The sequence below is a fragment of the Bufo bufo genome, chromosome 5 (assembly GCF_905171765.1).
Source record: "Bufo bufo chromosome 5, aBufBuf1.1, whole genome shotgun sequence".
Lineage (NCBI taxonomy): Eukaryota > Metazoa > Chordata > Amphibia > Anura > Bufonidae > Bufo > Bufo bufo.
The window spans coordinates 158637409-158656612 of record NC_053393.1 but is presented as its reverse complement, the minus strand read 5'-3'; the positions used below and the strand labels follow the sequence as shown (position 1 = coordinate 158656612).

At 48.9% G+C, this 19204-nt stretch overlaps 1 protein-coding gene across 5 annotated transcripts in view; it reads left to right on the top strand.

Annotated features, from left to right (window-relative positions):
• The window catches only part of RBBP8 (RB binding protein 8, endonuclease), a 79947-nt gene extending 60980 nt beyond the window's left edge, over positions 1 to 18967 (top strand). For all 5 annotated transcript variants that reach the window (XM_040431911.1, XM_040431910.1, XM_040431912.1 and 2 more), the window contains 3 exons: positions 14948 to 15044; positions 16495 to 16636; positions 17894 to 18967. In XM_040431911.1, the coding sequence (XP_040287845.1) occupies positions 14948 to 15044; positions 16495 to 16636; positions 17894 to 17991 (337 nt within the window). In that variant the 3' untranslated portion in view covers positions 17992 to 18967. The remainder of the gene's footprint in view (positions 1 to 14947; positions 15045 to 16494; positions 16637 to 17893) is intronic.
• Positions 18968 to 19204: the final 237 nt, after the last annotated feature.

Genomic DNA, 19204 nt, shown 5'->3' with positions numbered 1-19204 from the left:
GGTCAAATAGCCCTTACTTTCAAAGTTTTCCAAATTTTTCGGCTGACTGACTGACCTTCATTTCTTAAAGTAATGATGGCTACTCGTTTTTCTTTACTTAGCTGCTTTTTTCTTGCCATAATACAAATTCTAACAGTCTATTCAGTAGGACCATCAGCTGTGTATCCACCTGACTTCTCCTCAACGCAACTGATGGTCCCAACCCCATTTATAAGGCAAGAAATCCCACTTATTAAACCTGACAGGGCACACCTGTGAAGTGAAAACCATTTCAGGGGACTACCTCTTGAAGCTCATCAAGAGAATGCCAAGAGTGTGCAAAGCAGTAATCAAAGCAAAAGGTGGCTACTTTGAAGAACCTAGAATATGACATATTTTCAGTTGTTTCACACTTGATTGTTATGTATATAATTCCACATGTGTTAATTCATAGTTTTGATGCCTTCAGTGTGAATCTACAATTTTCATAGTCATGAAAATAAAGAAAACTCTTTGAATGAGAAGGTGTGTCCAAACTTTTGGTCTGTACTGTACATAAAGGGAATCAATAAGGTAAAAGAGGAGAGAATATTTAAAAGAAGAAATACTGCTACATGAGGACATAGTTTTAAATTAGAGGGGCAAAGGTTTAAAAGTAATATCAGGAAGTATTACTTTACTGAGAGAGTAGTGGATGCATGGAATAGCCTTCCTGCAGAAGTGGTAGCTTCAAATACAGTGAAGGAGTTTAAGCATGCATGGGATAGGCATAAGGCCATCCTTCATATAAGATGGGGCCAAGGGCTATTCATAGTATTCAGTATATTGGGCAGACTAGATGGGCAAAACTGTTCTTATCTGCCGACACATTCTATGTTTGGCCGATGCTTCCGCGGAGTCCATTAGATTTTCAGCCAAGGATGCAGGTCTTTCTAATGCGGCACGTCGTGCCCTTTGGATTAAATCCTGGTCCAGGGACAAAACTTTAAAAAAATGAAATTATGTTCTATCCCTTTTTCAGGTGAATACGTCTTCGGGCCAGTCTTAGACAAGATACTTGAAAAGGCTTCTGATAAAAAGAAGGGATTTCCTGATGATAGAACTTTACAGGAGGAAAGTACCCTTTCGGTTCCTTTCAGGGACAAGAGAGATCCTACAGAGGGAAAGGGAAGTCAGGCCGCTGGAGTTACCCCAAAGGAGGTAAAGGGAGAGGGTTTCTCCTTAACCCACAGAGTAAACCCAGAGATAAACAATGACGCCAGAGTGGGGGGAAGACTGAAGAATTTTCTATCTGCCTGGAAAAATATAACCTCAAATCCCTAAGTCCAGGAGGTAGTCAGAGCGGGCTACACAATAGAATTTTCTTCAGTAACCCCCCCCCCCCCCCCCCCCCCCAAGGAGATTTTTGATATCGAATCTGGGGGTCGAGGAAAGCTCAGGGCGGCATTTGGCAGAGTATCAAAGACCTCATAGGGCTAGGTGTTGTAATTCAGGTCACAGTCTCAGAACAGGGTCAGGGATTTTACTCCAGTCTCTTTCTGGTAAAAAGAAGAAAGAATCATTCCGTATGATTATAAACATGAAATTCCTCAACAAGTACATTACTTACAGGAAATTCAGGATGGAATCCCTGGGATCTCTAATTCCCCTAATAAAAAAAAGAATGCGTGGATGTGTACTGTGTAATGGAGATGGTCGCGTTCTTGAGACAGAAGAAGCTGAATCTGATCCCCTATCTAGACAATTTCTTACTAGTAGGAGATACGGTAGATCAATTACTAACAGATCTAGACATCTTTTTATCTACACTTAAGGAGCTGGGCTGGATCGTCAATCCTCAGAAATCCTGTCTACATCCATCAACCAGAGTATGGTTCCTGGGAGTCATCCTGGACTCGCAGTCACAGACCACCTTCCTGCCCTCAGGCAAGGTTTCAGGCTTTGGGGGGAAAATCGGGTCCTTCCAGAGGAAGAGAATCTGTTCGGTGAGAGAGGCTATGAGTTTGCTGGGAACATTGACAGCCTGTATCCCATCAGTAATGTGGAGCCCAGCTGCATTCCCGTCCCATGCAGTCCTGGATTCTGGACATCTGGGACAAACGACAAAGGTCGCTAGACCGCAAGGTTCACATTCCAGGCTACGTAAAGACCTCCTTAAAATGGTGGAAGGTGAGCAGCAATCTCTCGCAGGGAGTGACCTGGAGGAAGTCTCCGTTTGTCCAGATCAAGACCGATGCTAAAGTGCCAGGCTATGAGCTGTGCGCTGCGATTGGACAGCGCTGCAACAAGACACGCCTCATACAAGAAATCAGTCAGAGGGAGCGCAGACACCGGAGCCTATACCGGGCGAACGGAGCGGCGCCCAGACATACTAGTAAGTGCAGGGGGACCCCTGGGCGCCGCTCTGCCCACTGATCTAGTTCGTTTTTATTTTGTACAGTTGTGAAAGGTCCTCTTTAAAGGTCACACAAAACTTTAGGAAGTCCGATAGTCTTCTTGTTCAGTTCTCAGGGAAGAACAAAGGGAAGAGGTTGTCTAGATCCTTCATTGCTTGATGGATTAAGTGCACAATTTCCCATTGTTATACCACTCGGGGATTTTCTTGTCCAACTAACCTAAAAGCACATTTAACCAGAGCTATGTCCTCTTCACAGGCTGAAAGAGCAGGTGCCTCCTTGGAAGACATTTGTAGGGCAGCAACCTGGTCCAGTGTACATACCTTTTTTATAAAGCATTACTGCTGATATGTCCTTTTGGACTTGAGGTCCTTCAGGCAGTAGCCCCCCCCCTCCTTGACATTATAATTTTGGATATCTCCTTGTGGCCGTCATGGTGATATGGAAAATCGGAATTAGACTTACCGGTAATTCGGTTTCCATGAAATCACCATGACATGGGGTCATTTGTGGGGTGTTTGTACTGCCCTGGCATTTGAGGGTCTCCGCAATCATTACATGTATGGCCAGCATTAGGAGTTTCTGCTATTCTCCTTATATTGAGCATACGGGTAATGAGATTTTTTTTTTTCCGTTCAGCCTCTGGGCTGAAAGAAAAAATGAACGACACAGATTTCTTCATTCGCATTGATCAATGTGGATGAAAAAATCTCTGCCAAAAAAAAAAAGGAGGGGAAAGGCGTCTGCCAGGACAAAGGAGCTCCTCCCAACATCCAAACCCACTTAGCTCGCATGCCCTGGCAAACCCGATTTCTCCATTCACATCAATCGATGTGGATGAATAAATCATTGCCGGGATTTTTTTAAAATTTTTTCTTTATATACAAAGTGTTTGCCAAAGCATATGAACACCGCCCCTCAGCTCATATGCCTAGGCAAACGTATCTTTTACTGCAGAGGAGAAATCTCGTCTTGCAGTGCCGCATACACCGACTTTTGTGTAATCTGACAGCAGCGCAATGCTTCTGTCAGAATGCACATCAGTGCTGCAGTTGGTTCATCGGTTGGTCCACCTAGAAGGTAAAAAAAAAAGAAAAGAAAAAACCAGGCCGCAACGCAATAAATTTATTAACTTTATAATAACATTTGAACGGAACATATAAACTTTATTTAACTTTTTGAACAGAACGTTAACTTTTTTGCTTACCGGTGTTTTTTTTTACCTTTTTATAGGACAAACCTCTCCTTCCCCATGGGACAATGTGCAAAGCGCAAATCGTCCAAAGATGTGGCGAAGTACATTATGCACTTTGTCCCAGGTGAAAGGAGAGGTTTGCAGCAGCTGTGAGTGAAAGGGCCCTAATAGCCCTGTGTGCCTGTCCTGTGAAACGCAATCCCTATGCTAAGTGTACCTGTGTGTAGTACTTCCGGAAACACTCCCCTAAGCATAGGGCAGGGTGGTCAGGACAGAAATAGCGGGTGTCACGCTTTATTCCACTCCTGCTACAGACACAACATTTTTTTCGGGATGGCGGTCGGTTTGAGGTACCAGCAACGACACTGGGGAAATTTCGCTCGTGTAGACGGCTCACTACACTGGTTGATGGGGCCACGGAACCTCCTGGATACAGGAGGTTCTCGATGATCTCTTCCTGAAATTTGAGGAAGGATCGTGTTCTCCCAGCCTTACTGTAGAGAACAAAACTATTATATACAGCCAATTGAATTAAATATACAGACACCTTCTTATACCAGCGTTTGGTCCTGCGGAAAAGTAGATAGGGAGCCAACATCTGGTCATTGAAGTCCACCCCTCCCATGAGCGAATTATAGTTGTGGACACAGAGGGGCTTTTCAATGACACTGGTTGCTCGTTCAATTTGGATTGTCTTGTCTCTCCATTTCACCGTGAGCAGTTCTTGGTTACACAAGGCAGCCCTCTCCCCCCTTGCAAGACGGGTGGTAACGAGCCGTTGGGGGAAGCCCCGGCGACTAGGTCACGCGGTGCCACAAATTGTCCACATAAAGATGGTACCCCTTGCCAAATAAGGGTGACACAAAGTCCCAGACTCTCTTCCCACTGCTCCCCAGGTAGTCAGGGCAACCGACCGGCTCCAGGGTCTGATCTTTACCCTCAAAGATCCGAAATTTGTGGGTATAGCCTGTGGCCCTTTCACAGAGCTTATACAATTTGACCCCATACCGGGCGCGCTTGCTTGGCCAAGGCCTCGTCTACGCAGATGTTTTGCTCAGGGGTATACAAATCTGCAAATTTGGTGTTGAAGTGGTCTATGAGGGGCCGAATTTTGTGGAGCCGGTCAAAAGCTGGGTGGCCTCTGGGACGAGAAGTGCTGTTGTCGCTAAAGTGCAGGAAACGCAGGATGGCCTCAAATCGTGTCCTGGACATGGCAGCAGAGAACATGGGCATGTAGTGAATTGGGTTCGTGGACCAATATGACCGCAATTTATGCTTTTTGGTTAAGCCCATGTTGAGGAGAAGGCCCAGAAAAATTTTAAATTCGGAAACTTGGACGGGTTTCCACCGGAAAGACTGGGCATAATAGCTTCCCGGGTTGGCGGCTATAAATTTAGTGGCATATCGGTTTGTTTCTGCCACAACTAAGTCCAATAGCTCCGCAGTCAAGAGCAGCTCAAAAAACCCCAGTGCCGAACCGATCTGAGCTGTCTCAACCTGAACTCCAGACTGGGCGGTGAAAGGGGGAACTACTGGTGCGGCTGAAGTTGGGGGCTGCCAATCGGGGTTCACCAGCACCTCAGGGGCTCTACGGGCCTGTCTGTGCGGTGGCTGCAACGGGGGAACTAATGCACGTGCCACCGTACCAGCTTCAACTGCCCTTCTGGTGCTCACCACTTCACCATGTTCTACGACAGTGCTGGTACTAGGTCCAGGATGGGCTGCGCTGCTAGTGTATGCCTCACCACGTAATCCAACAGCGCCAGCCCCACTCTGCTGCCCTTGAAGCGGATCCTGCACAACCTGTGGTGTAGCAACACGGGGCCGGGTACGCCTGGTGGTATCAGGGACCTCAACCTCCTCGTCCGAACTTTGGGTCAGACTGCCACTGCTTTCTACAGGTTCATATTCTGGATTCGTCAGATGAGGGTTCCCATTCCTCATCCGACTGGGTCAGAATCCTGTAGGCCTCTTCAGAAGAATACCCCTTGTTTGCCATTTGGTCAACTAAATTTAGGGGGTATTCCCTAAGACTACCCAAGAAAAAAAAAGCAAGCCTGTCTTACAAATGGGAGGCTAGCAAAGTACCGGAGGCCGCTGCGATTGATAAAAAAATATCAAAACTGTTTTTTTTATCGCCGCAGTGCTTGTAAAGTGATTGTGCAGTGATCAAAAAAAAATAATTTTTTTTGTCACTGCGGCGGGGCGGGCGTGGGTGAACGCACGTGTGGGCGACCGATCAGGCCTGATCGGGCAAACACTGCGTTTTGGGTGGAGGGCGAACTAAGGTGACACTAATACTATTATAGATCTGACTGTGATCAGTTCTGATCACTTACAGATACTATAAAAGTACAAATGCTGATTAGCGATACGCTAATCAGTGAGTGCGGTGGGCTGGGCGCTAAACGATCGCTAACTACCTAACAAAGGGGCCTAAACTATCCTAAAACCTAACAGTCAATACCAGTGGGAAAAAAAAGTGACAGTTTACACTGATCACTTTTTTCCCTTTCACTAGGTGATTGACAGGGGCGATCAAGGGGTTAATTGGGGTGATGGAGGGTGATCTGGGGGCTAAGTGTAGTGTTGGGTGTACTCACTGTGATGTCTGCTCCTCTGCTGGAACCAACCGACGAAAAGGACCAGCAGAGGAGCACAGAAGCCATTTAACACATTATATTTATAAATATAATGTGTTAACTGGCTTCTGATTCGTTTTTTTGAAAATCATCAGCCTGCCAGCGACTATCATTGGCTGGCAGGCTGATGACGAACTTGTCTTTTAACTTTTGCGTCTCGCGAGATGACGCGCCGGCGCGTCCACTCGGAATAACAGGGCCGACGCAATCCTGCGTACGGTGGTCCTGTAGTGGTTAAAATGGCAACCAAAACCTGAAAGACGTGGAAGAAAGCGAAAAACTACCATTCAGATGAATAGAAGAATAGCCAAAATGGCAAGGACTCTGATAGGGATCGACCGATATTGATTTTTTAGGGCCGATACCGATAATTTGTGAATTTTCAGGCCGATAGCCGATAATTTATACCGATATTCTGGGAATTTTCATTTTTGAGAAAAAAAAATTTCCTACACAAATCTGCTGAAAATTAATATGTTTATTGTTAACGTGTATTTTTTATTTTATTTTTGTAAATCTTTTTCATTTATACTTAATATTTTTGTGTTTTTTTTTTTTTTACTAACTTTTAGCCCCCTTAGGGACTAGAACCCTTGTCCTATTCACCCTGATAGATCTCTATCAGGGTGAATAGGATCTCACACTGTCCCTGCTGCCCAGTGCTTTGTGCACACAGCAGCATGGAGCTGAACATGGCAGCCAGGGCTTCAGTAGCGTCCTGGCTGCCATGGTAACCGATCAGAGCCCCAGGATTACACTGCTGGGGCTCTGATCGGAGGAGCAGGGGAGAGGGGATCCTGTGGCCACTGCCACCAATGATTAATACTGGGTGGGGGGGCGCACTGCGCCACCAAGGTTTTTACTATTGGGATGGGGGTGGGGGGCGCACTGCGCCACCAATGATTAATACTGGGGGGGGCGCACTGCGCCACCAATGAAGATAAGTCTCTCATTCATATACAGGAGGCGGGAGCTGGCTGCAGAATCACATTGCCGGCTCCCGACCTCTATGAGCGTTAGCTGCGATCCGCGGCACCTAAGGGGTTAACTACCGCGGACCGCAGCTACAGCTCATAGAGGTCGGGAGTCGGCTATGTGATTCTGCAGCTCCCGCCTCCTGTATATGAATTAATGAAAGACTCATCTTCATTGGTGGAGCGGTGGCCACAGCCCCTCCCCTCCTCTTGTCTTCTCTCCGGTCATTGGCGGCAGCGGCAGCAGCAGCACAGGGGGGGGGGGAGACACTGCTTCCTTCTCCCCTGTGCTGCGGAGGGAACACTGAGAGCAGCGCGTTCTGTGTTCCCAATACGTTATCGGTATATCGGCAAAATAGATGCCGATAACGGTCAAAATCCTCAATATTGGCCGATAATATCGGCCAAACCGATAATCGGTCGATCCCTAGACTCGGACAACAATCAGCTCTAGGGAGATCAAAGAAGGTCTAAAGTTACCTGGAGTACTGTTCAATTAGAAGGACGCCTATTGTGAATCTTAATCCAATAGAAAACTTGTGGGGTGACATAAAAAAAATGCAGTTTCTAAGGCAAAACCAAGTAAAAACTGTGGAATGTAGTCCAATCATCCTGGGCTGGAAAACCTGTTCACAGGTGCCAGAAGTTGGTTGACTCCATACAACACGGATGTACAGCAGTTCTCAGAAACAGTGGTCATACAACTACATATTAGTTCAGTGATTTCAAAGGAAAGCAAAATCTTCAAGCATTTTTCAGTTTATATAGTGAATGTTTGAGTTTGTAAAGAATACAAACACTGCAATTTTTTGAACAGTCTAACATTCACTTCTCTTCAAAAAAATTTTAGAGGAACAACACAAATTTAATAATTTTTCTTCATGTTTTGATTTGGAATAGAATGTGTAATGTTCCCACTGCATTTGTGTGTATGGGAATAAAAGCTATTAGAAGGATTTTGCGCTTTATTCACTTTTTTAAACACACTGCTATTATTTTAAACACAACTGTAACTAGTACTTCCTCTGTGATGTCAAAAGACCTTTTGATCCTCCTGTTACATATCACTGTCTATAGACTGATATATAGTTTTATTGGAAAAGATTCAGTAAAACCTGTAATTTATTCATTTAAAGCTCTGCTTTTTCTCACTTCGATTGTACATAGAGCAGGTGATACTAGTAATTGATAGAATCCCCTATGTAAATGTGTATACAGAGATGGCTGTACACGGGGGTGGTCAGAGATTTAAATGTATAAATTACACATTTTTCTGAATCTTTTCCCACAAAACTATATAACAATCTGCTCAGCTCCTCCTGCTCTATAACCTGCTGCCTGCAGATTGCACCACATTTCTCGCCCATATTCCTTGGGGGACACAGGAAACCATGGGTATAGCTCTGCTCCCTAGGAGGCGTGACACTAAGCGAAAGCTGTAAGCCCCTCCTCCATCAGCTATACCCTTCAGCCTGGAGAAGAGACTGCCAGTTTTTGCTTAGTGTCCAAGGAGGCAAGACACCCCCTGCTTATGCAGGGTTGTTTTCCTATGATTTTTTATTTTTACGTTATTTGTTGTTTTTTAATTCGGTTTTTTTCTACCTACAGGGACAACAGAGGCGCATTAGACCCCTCTGTTTCTCCCGGGGTTGAGTTGCGCCAGTGCCGGTAATTCCGCACTGCCGCCTCCCCCACAGAAGACAAGGTGGACCAGGGCAGCCTCGCTCCCCTGCGTCCCGCCAGCTCAGGGTCGCCCGCACGCCAAGTCCCTCCCCCGGCTTCCTGCCACTGCGGTGCCAGGAGCTGAAGGGGCGACCCCCGCTGGATGGACTGAGGGCGAAGACAGCGTATGGTGAGAGTGGCTGCTCCAGCCTCCCCTTCCTCCCTCCCACCGCTGCTACCAACATGGCCACTGCTACATTGTCCAAGGGGACCTCCACTTCACCGCCTGACCTCCACTTCACCCCCCCCCCCATATCGGGACGTTACCGGGCTTAGTTGGAGGGCAGTTTATCTGGGCAAGTCCTAGAACGCTGCCTTACAGGGGACGGCTGCAGACAAGCAAGCCGTCTGTTACATCCAGGCGCGGCGGGAGCCGTTTTTCTTGGCATGAACGGCGCCATTTCATGGCCGGCACTTCAACATCCTTGGGGGTTAAAATCGTTTTGCCGCGCGCGCGCGGCTCTGCTTCGGCTTCAGCGCGGCAGAGGGGGGGCGGAGCTTCCTTACACATTCAGCTCCGTGCCGCTGCGCTCCGCTACTTCCGGGTTCATCTCTCTGCCGTGCGATCCTGAAGCCATTCAGCTCCGTGCTGCTGCCTCTCCTCCACAGCCTCCTCAGTCTGTTCCCCTTACAGCTGCCGCTTGTATCATCCGGGTCTGGTAGGACTGTTAACCCCCTCCGTGCCACAGTACTGTTGCTTGGTTCTCACTTTAAGTGCAACATCTTTCCACCATGTCAGACCCTTCTGCAGCCGCCAAGCCATGGTACCATGCCTGTACTGCTTGTAGGGAACCCTTTCCCCGGGGGCAGTCTGATCCGCACTGTACTGCATGCCGAGCTCCACCGCAGCCTCAGTCGCCCGCTGTGTCGCTCCCTGCTTCCTCTGACCCGCCTGACTGGGCTAGATCCCTGTCCCAGGCCGTGGAAAGCCTCACTCATGTCGTGGGCCGCCTAATAGACAGGCCACCTACCCCGCAGGACGCCACTCTGACTGTCGCGCCCTCCGGGTCCACTGCTTCTGCCGCTGCAGCGGGTTCACCCTCTCCTAGTAACCCCTCCCGAGCTAGGCACTCTCAGAAGCGTATTAGAGTAGAGCGAGCCTCCTCCTCTGAGGCCTCACTCTCTCCGCCACGCGTGCGCACCCAGACGGGCCTCTCCTCTCCAAAGGATTCGCTCTCTGAAGGTGAATTGGCGGTTTCAGATTTGGAAATGGACTCGGCCCTGCCGTCCAAGCTAGCCTCAGCGATGGGCCAACTCATCTCTGATATTCGTGACACCTTTAAGGTGCAGGATGACCCCCCTAGCTCGGACGCAGCTAGCGTCTCCTTTATCAGACCCAGGCAGGCCTCAAAAGTCTTTCCAATCCACTCTGATTTCTCCTCCGTGGTGTCTAAGGCTTGGGCTCGCCCGGACGCTCGTTTTGTCAACCCAAAGAAGCTGGACATTTGCTATCCTTTTCCAGCCGATGTCGTGGCCACCTGGTCTTCCCCACCCAAGGTGGACCCCCCTGTGGCTCGGCTGTCAAAGAACACGGCCATCCCTGTTCCCGACGGGTCCTCTCTTCAGTCAGCGGAGGACCGTCGCATGGAGACCCTTTCCAAGGGCATTTTTGCTGCCTCCGGTTCTGCTCTCAGACCGGTTTTTGCCTCTGCTTGGGCAGGGAAAGCAATCTCTGCTTGGGGTGCGCAGCTGGAACAGGAGTTGGACTCGGACGTCCCCATCCAGGACCTACGTTCCTTGGCCCAGCTTATTATTCGGGCCGGGAATTTTGTCTGTGAGGCCTCCCTTGATGCGGGAGCCCTTATTGCACGCTCCTCCGCCCTGGCAGTTGCCGTCAGGAGGGAGCTCTGGCTGAAGGTCTGGAAAGCGGACGCTGCCTCCAAACGTTCCTTGGCGGGGCTACCGTTTGCGGGTTCCCGCCTTTTCGGGGTCCGCTTAGACGAGCTTATTTCAGAGGCCACGGGTGGTAAAAGCACCCATCTTCCTCAACCCCAAGCCAGGGGCGCCCCCCGCGGACGCCCTGGTGCGTCTCGTTTTCGGTCCTCCCGCAGGGCCTCTGGGGCTCCCACCACAGCTGCCGCTTCGGCTCCTCCCCAGGACAAGCGTAGGAAGCCGTTTTTTCGGGTGCAGCCATCCTGGCGCAAGCCGCAGGCTGCCCGCACACCCGCAGCAAAACAGTCCTCTGCCTGAAGGCGCGCCCCCACCCACCCGGGTGGGGGGCCGGCTCCTCCTTTTCAAGGACGTCTGGATGGCTCACGTCTCCGACGTCTGGGCCCTCGAAATTGTGTCCTCCGGATACAAAATCGAATTTGCATCCTTCCCTCCGGATCGGTTCTTTCACTCCCGCCCGCCGCGGGACCCGAAAGGCGCGGCAGCGTTCTCCGCGGCCGTTCAAGCCTTACTGGACAGGGGGGTGATTACCCCCGTTCCTCCAGAGGAAAGATTCCAAGGGTTCTACTCGAACCTCTTTGTAGTTCCCAAGAAGGGAGGTTCGGTGCGGCCCATTTTGGACCTCAAAAAGCTCAACCGTTTTCTCCTCCTTCGACGGTTTCGGATGGAGTCCCTCCGCTCCGCGGTGGCTTCCCTGGAGCAGGGAGATTTCATGTCTTCCATCGATATACAGGATGCCTACCTCCATGTTCCGGTAGCCCGGTGTCACCATCGCTTCCTTCGATTCGCCGTGGGGGACCTCCACTTCCAATTTGTCGCCCTTCCCTTTGGGCTGGCAACAGCCCCCCGGGTGTTCACCAAGGTCCTGGCCCCGGTTTTAGCCTTACTCCGTTCCAGGGGTGTTTTTCTGCTACCGTACTTGGACGATATCCTCATCAAGGCTCCGTCCCTTTCTCAAGCGGTTGCCAGCGTGGATCTCACTCTAGAGACTCTGGCGAGGTTCGGTTGGGTCATCAACTTCCCCAAGTCCTCCCTTCCCCCCTCCAGACAACTCGTCTTCCTGGGAATGCTTTTAGACACGGGAGCGGCGGAGGTACGTCTTCCCTCGGAAAAACGTCTGACCCTCCGTGGGGCGGTTCGGGGTCTCCTTCTCCACCGTCGACCGTCCTTCCGCTTCTGCATGCGGGTATTGGGGCAGATGGTTGCCTGCTTCGAGGCGATCCCATTTGCGCAGTTTCACTCCCGCCCTCTCCAGCGGGCGATCCTCTCCTCCTGGGACAAATCACCGCAGTCTCTGGATCATCCCTTCCATCTTTCGCCTCCGGTGCGGTCATCTCTCCGCTGGTGGTTACAGTCCCCTCTTCTGGGAAGGTCCTTTCTGCCACTCAACTGGTTGGTGGTTACAACCGATGCCAGTCTCTCGGGCTGGGGAGGCGTGTTTCCTCCCCGATCCGTCCAGGGCATTTGGTCTCCATCGGAGTCCAAACTCTCGATCAATGTCCTGGAACTGAGAGCGGCCCTTCTGTCTCTACGACACTGGACTCATCTGCTGAAGGGTCATCCAGTTCGGGTACAATCAGACAACGCCACGGCTGTGGCGTACATAAACCACCAGGGGGGCACTCGCAGCGCTGCTGCGATGCGGGAGGTCTCCAGCATTCTCCGTTGGGCGGAAGCCCACGTCCCGGCCCTATCTGCAATTTTTATTCCAGGGGTGGACAATTGGGCGGCGGACTTCCTCAGTCGCACCACCGTCGACCCCGGCGAGTGGTCTCTTCACCTGGAGGTATTCGAGGCCATTTGCCTTCGTTGGGGCATACCGGACGTGGACCTCATGGCCTCAAAATTCAATCACAAGGTCCCCGCCTATCTGTCCAGGGCCAGGGATCCGGGAGCTTGCGGAGCCGACGCCCTCGTTCTTCCTTGGCGAGGTTTCGCGCGCCCATACATATTCCCTCCCATCCCTCTCCTGCCCAAGGTCCTTCGGAAGATCGCGGCGGAAGGCGTCTCGGTGATTCTGGTCGCTCCGGACTGGCCCCGCCGGTCTTGGTATGCCGACCTCATGCTGCTCCTGGCAGACGCGCCCTGGCCGCTGCCCGCCAGGGAAGATCTTCTCTCTCAGGGACCGATCTTCCACCCGCGTTTAGGGTCCCTACGTTTGACGGCGTGGTTGTTGAGACCACCGTCCTGACGCGTAGGGGTTTTTCTGCGGACGTCGTCCGCACCATGATCCGCGCCCGTAAGCCGTCCTCTTCTAGGATCTATTATAGGACCTGGAGGACCTTTTTGGGGTTCTGTGCCGATCTGGGGATTCCTCCGCTCCGCTTTTCTCTCCCCACCGTTTTGTCCTTCCTGCAGAGCGGACTGGCCCAAGGTCTAGGCCTTAGTTCTTTGAAGGGTCAGGTATCTGCGCTGTCCATTTTGTTTCAGCGCCCACTGGCCCCCCTTGGTCCTGTCAAGACCTTCCTTCAGGGCGTGGCTCACGCGGTTCCCCCGTATCGCCCTCCGGTACCGCCCTGGGACCTGAACCTGGTTCTCTCAGCGCTCCAGGCTTCTCCTTTCGAGCCTCTGCGGACGGTTTCCTTGCGACTTCTGTCCTGCAAGGTTATTTTCCTTGTAGCCATCACCTCTCTTCGGAGGGTGTCCGAATTGGCTGCACTCTCCTGTCTGGAACCTTTCCTAGTGTTCCACCAGGACAAGGTGGTTCTTCGTCCGGTCCTTTCCTTCCTTCCTAAGGTGGTCTCCGCCTTTCATCTGAACTAGGACATCGTTCTCCCCTCTTTGTGTCCTTCCCCTTCCCATCCGCGGGAGAGGAAGCTTCATCGCCTGGACGTTGTCAGGGCGCTCAAGATTTACCTGGAAGTAACCAGCTCTTTCAGGCATACTGACTCGCTCTTTGTGGTCCCGGAAGGGTCGCGCAGAGGGATGGCGGCATCCAAAGTTGCTATCGCCCGTTTTGTCAAGATGGCTGTTACTGAGGCTTATCTCGCCAAGGGCAGGGTTCCTCCCCTTGGTGTTACCGCTCACTCCACTAGAGCGGTCGGGGCTTCCTGGGCTCAGAGAAATCGGGCTTCTTCGGAGCAGATTTGCAAGGCGGCCACTTGGTCCTCCTTGCACACCTTCACCAAGTTCTACAGGGTGCATACTCATGCGTCGGCTGACGCTGCTTTAGGCCGTCTGGTGTTGCAGGCGGCAGTTGATTGATGCCTCTGGTGTTGGTCTAGTTTGTTCTGGTCCCTCCCTTCTGGGACTGCTCTGGAACGTCCCATGGTTTCCTGTGTCCCCCAAGGAATATGGGCGAGAAAAGGAGACTTTTGTATTACTTACCAGTAAAGTCTCTTTCTCGCTCTTCCTTGGGGGACACAGCACCCGCCCTTCATTGGGTTACAGTTGTGGTTCCGGCTTGGTTGCCCCCGTTGGGGCTCGACAGTTCTTTTTCCGGTTGGTGGTTATCTTTCACTACTTGGACACGCAACTGGCAGTCTCTTCTCCAGGCTGAAGGGTATAGCTGATGGAGGAGGGGCTTACAGCTTTCGCTTAGTGTCACGCCTCCTAGGGAGCAGAGCTATACCCATGGTTTCCTGTGTCCCCCAAGGAAGAGCGAGAAAGAGACTTTACTGGTAAGTAATACAAAAGTCTCCTTTTTTTGGTGACCGGTCCTTTTTTTACCGGTGAAACTGCAGAGAACAGGGGTTTTCTGTCATTTTAAAACTGATGGCTCATCCTCATGATAGGCCATCTATATCTGATCGGGGGGGGGGTCAGACACCCCTGTGGATCAGCTCTTCTGCAGTAGCTCTGGCGTTGGAACTATAAAGCTCTGCTCATTGTGTAGTGAACAGAGCTGATAACTGCCAATCAGGTATTGCTGGCCTATCCGGAGAGTGAGCCATCAATATTAAAATGCTGGAAAACCTCATTAAACAGGAGGTTTGGCAACCAAACCTACACATGACCCACGAAAAACATAAAGCAGGTGACCGCATACACAGCATGTATGCCTGTTTTCAGCAGGTAAAAGATTTTCTCAGTGAATAACAAAAAATTGCTTAAAACAAAAATCTCATTGCAAATACAGCCTCAGTGTGCAATGAGTGAGTGTTGTGTAATCTCATATGATTGTTTTTTTGTTTTTTTATATATAAATAGGAAAAAGTCTGTACTGGATTTCCCCCATATTGAGGTTGTGCGAAACAAGGAAGAGAGGAGGAAATTGCTGGGGCACACTTGTAAAGAATGTGAATTGGTAAGTTAATAAGACTCTGTCTTTGTTATAAATAATGTAAACTTGTAGTATATCACATTTTTATCTCAAAATATTTACATCACAATAAAAAACTGTGATGCCAATGGTAGAACAAAGACTTAAGGGGGTTGTCTGGCGATATACTTTTTTAAACATAAGGGTCAGAATGGTGATTAATAATAAAAATAAATAAAAAAGCAGTACTCTCCTTATCAGGCCTCTGCTTTCTGTTGCTTACCAGGCCCCTCCTGGTTCCAGCCTGACACACAGAAGGAAATACCAAGCGATGCCTACTTAGCCTGTCGCTGGCCTCAGCCATTTCTTGTGTGTCAGTCCCGGACCTTGAAGCTAAGACCAGCGTGGACCTAGTAAGTGTTATAATGGCAGCTGTGAAGGATTGTTCAAATGAGTAATGCTGCTTTTATTTATTTAGTTTTTTTTTAGTGCTGCAACCCTCTCTTGGCATGCCAAGCACAGTGCTATTGATTCTGCTTCTTGTCTAAAAAGTACTATCCCGCAGGGCAATCCTGTTAACTCCTCCCGTCACTCCGGCATACATTTTCAGTGCATCAAGAAGGCACTTTATACTCTGCAACGTAAATGTACCATCCAGTGATAGGGTTGAGCCTGATCAGCCAGCTGGCTCTGATCCTGGCAATTTAAGCCCTTAGATGCCATGGTCAGTAGTGACAGTGTGGCATTTGAGGGGATTGACAGGGTATTGACAACTCCATCAACTTCTTCAAGGCAATTGTTGGGCACTGATTGTTGCTATGGCAGCCAGGGTGGGCTTAACAGTGGCCCCCATGGCTGTCATTTTACTACTCCTGTTAGTGGCAGGGCCTAACAGGCTGCCTGTTAGCATTTTGTGGGATCAATAGTGATTCAGTGTCATGTGATCCTAGCAACCAATTGCTGCACCCCTCTGACATTTAAGAAATGTATAATGTTTATTATTTATCATGTTTAAAAATGTATTAATATATGAAGACAGATGTTTGGGAACATTGCTGTTTCACTACTTGCAGACACGAGGTTCTCAGACCAATTGTGTCTCTTATTACAATCTATGTATTATAGAAATATCTTTTTTTTTTTTTTTTTTCTTCTTCTTTGCTGGCAGATAGTAGCAGATCTTTAAAGGGGTTATCTAAAGTCTAACACATGCCTGGGCCCCTCATATAGATTATACTTAGTTCCCCCGCTCTCTGGCACCTGCGTCTCTCCTAATCGCCGTGATGCTAGGGAGGCTCATCCCTGTCGCAGCCTGCTATTGGCTGCTCCCCCCGTCGCTGGTTGTTTTGATGCAGGGAGATGCAGCGGCAACCGTGCGGGGATCAGAAGCGATATGGGGGTTATGTATAATCTATATGAGGGGCCTGGGCATTGGGGAACATGTCTGGGTAACCCCTTTCACTGTTAAATTAATTTACCTGTACACTTTTACCAGTACTATGCAGACCTTCCAGAAGAAGAGAGAGCCAAAAAATTGGCAGCCTGCTCCAGGCACAGATTCCGTTACATCCCACCTAGTACTCCAGAAAACTTCTGGGAGGTGGGCTTTCCTTCTACCCAGACTTGCAAAGAAAGAGGTAAGTTGTTTTTTTTTTCCTTTTTGTTAGCAAATATTAACCCACAGCACATCTGGGACCCGCTCCTATCTACATAACAGGACCCTCGAAGTGAAAAGAGAGCAGCCACACATATGTGACAACCCTTTATTCACCGCTATGGGAGTTGCAAAAGTAGCCGAGTGTTGGCTCAGCTATTTCCAGCAGTCTCATAGCAGTGAATGGAGAGGTGGCTGTGCTTACACGGTGTGCTTTCCATTCACCACTATGGAACTATTTTTGTAACTCCCATAGCAATGAATGGAGAGCATGCCACTCATGTGTGGATCCCACCTCTGAGACCCACTCTAGAAAATGGGGTCCCCTATATGACATTGATGGCAAATCCTAGTGATAACAAGCATTGGCTCTAGGCTATGAGCCACTAAGGCACAGCAATTTATAATATGGCTACATTTCATAGAAATTGACTTTTTGTGTTAGCATGGAACTCCTTTTCTTGTTCCCTTAATCTAGCAGCAGACACAATAATTATAGTGATGATCTGTTCTAAATGGCACTAAAAGCAGTTGTGTCCTTTCCAAACCCTCACAGAAGGCCTTAGGCGCACAACCTTTACTGGTCCGAGGGGCAACAATCTCAAGGGCTGCAGTAAAACTTAAAGGGCTATCACTATTTGAGACCTTTTATGGCACATAGACTGAATATACTATGAATGTGAAATAGGTGACTGGTCCACGCCCAAGACTTTCACCTATCTGGAGAATGGGGGTTCCCATTCATCTGTTTGCCCCTTAGAAAAAGAAGCGACCCTGATGCATATGGCTCTCTCCATAGGAGTAGTGGAATAGGGTTCTTCTGAACTCTAGAATGATAGAAAGGAGTAGATTAGGTGGAGAAGTGGTCATACATGTACAGGTATGCACCTCTGTTATTCTAGTTTGAGTTCCTAAAACTACCTATATAAACTGCAGTGAACATAGCCACACGTCTGCATGACCATCTCAATGCCTAATCTGATCCATTCTAGAGTGTCACCCTGGGTTCACGCCACCCCCATTCTGCTAATATATGGGGGTTCCTCAAATGGCTACACAGTTAATTATCAGTACTTGCACTTCCCTGCTCCCACATTATGTGCCATTCCTTTCATTTCTGACATGTGAGCAGACAAGCATGTCCAGATTATGGGCCACACGTATTGGCATCATGGACAGCAGGTGCAAATCTGGTTTTGAGCTAAATGATTAACTATGCTTTGCTTCCCCCCCCCTAAAGGTTACCTAAAAGAGCAGATGTCCCCTTGTCAGAGACCACGGAGAAGACAACCATACAATGCAATTTTTTCCACAAAAGGCAAGGAACAGAAGACTTAGTTAACTCACATTACTTTTTCTTTAAATGTGTAGTCTCAGACTAAAGCCGTCAAGCATGTTTTTTATACTTGGTTTTTAGCGCTTACTAGGCACAGGCAAATAAGGCAGTATATGTTTAACTGATATTTACACCTAAGTGCCTGAGTAGCTGTAAACCTATTAAAGCCTGGATACTGTACGTGCTGCAGTGCACTGGATGGTCTATGTGAAATTTAGATATAAAGCTTCACTACTGTTATGTCATCCAGTTCCTGCTAAGCACACTATTTGATGGTGCAAAAATTATATATGGTTTAAAAAGGACCTGTCACCACAAAATGCAGTGCAGACTGCAGGCAGCATGTCGTACAGCAGGAGGAGCTGAGCAGATTGATGTATAGTATTGTGGAAAATTATTCAGTAAGACTTGTAATTTATATGTTTAACCCGTTAGTGACCACTAATATGCTTTTTTTTTTACAGCAGTCACTAATGGGCCAAAGGCTAGGCCGCCGCCTTTTTACAGCAGCCTACACGAAGTGCTGCATGGGCTTACCTTTCACATGAGTCCGTCTTCAGCTGTAATGGCCTGGACTGGCAAAAGCACCGATCCGGGCCGCATAATCTCAATTGCAACTTCAGAATCAAAGGGAACTCCCCTCTGTCTCCCATCAGCACCCTGTGAATAAGATTGTGGGGTGCCGATGTCTTTGCGTGGTAGCCTGGGGCCTAATGAAGCCTCAGGCCTGCCTGCAGTGTATGCCTATCAGGCTGCTCCTCTACTGGTGCTTGACAGTATAGTACGCTGTATTGCATAAGCTTATAAGTAGTCAAAAGATCCAACAAATAATAGTAAAAGTCCAGCTCGCCTGCATCAGCAGTTTCAAGAGTGCACGGATGGGATGAGACCCAAGCATATGAACTTGAACGGAAAGAAAGGAAAATCCAGCACCTTGTTTTTCTTGCTTGACGGTGTTTATTCCACAAACCAAGTGTACAGCGGTAATGGAACCCTCAAAAATAAGCCCCAATGCGGTTGACCGCATTGGGGCTTATTTTTGAGGGTTCCATTACCGCTGTACACTTGGTTTGTGGAATAAACACCGTCAAGCAAGAAAAACAAGGTGCTGGATTTTCCTTTCTTTCCGTTCTAGTCAAAAGATCGCCTGTTAAAGTCTCCTTATGGGACTAGTAAATGGTTAAAAAAAAGTTAAATAATGTTTTATAAAATAAA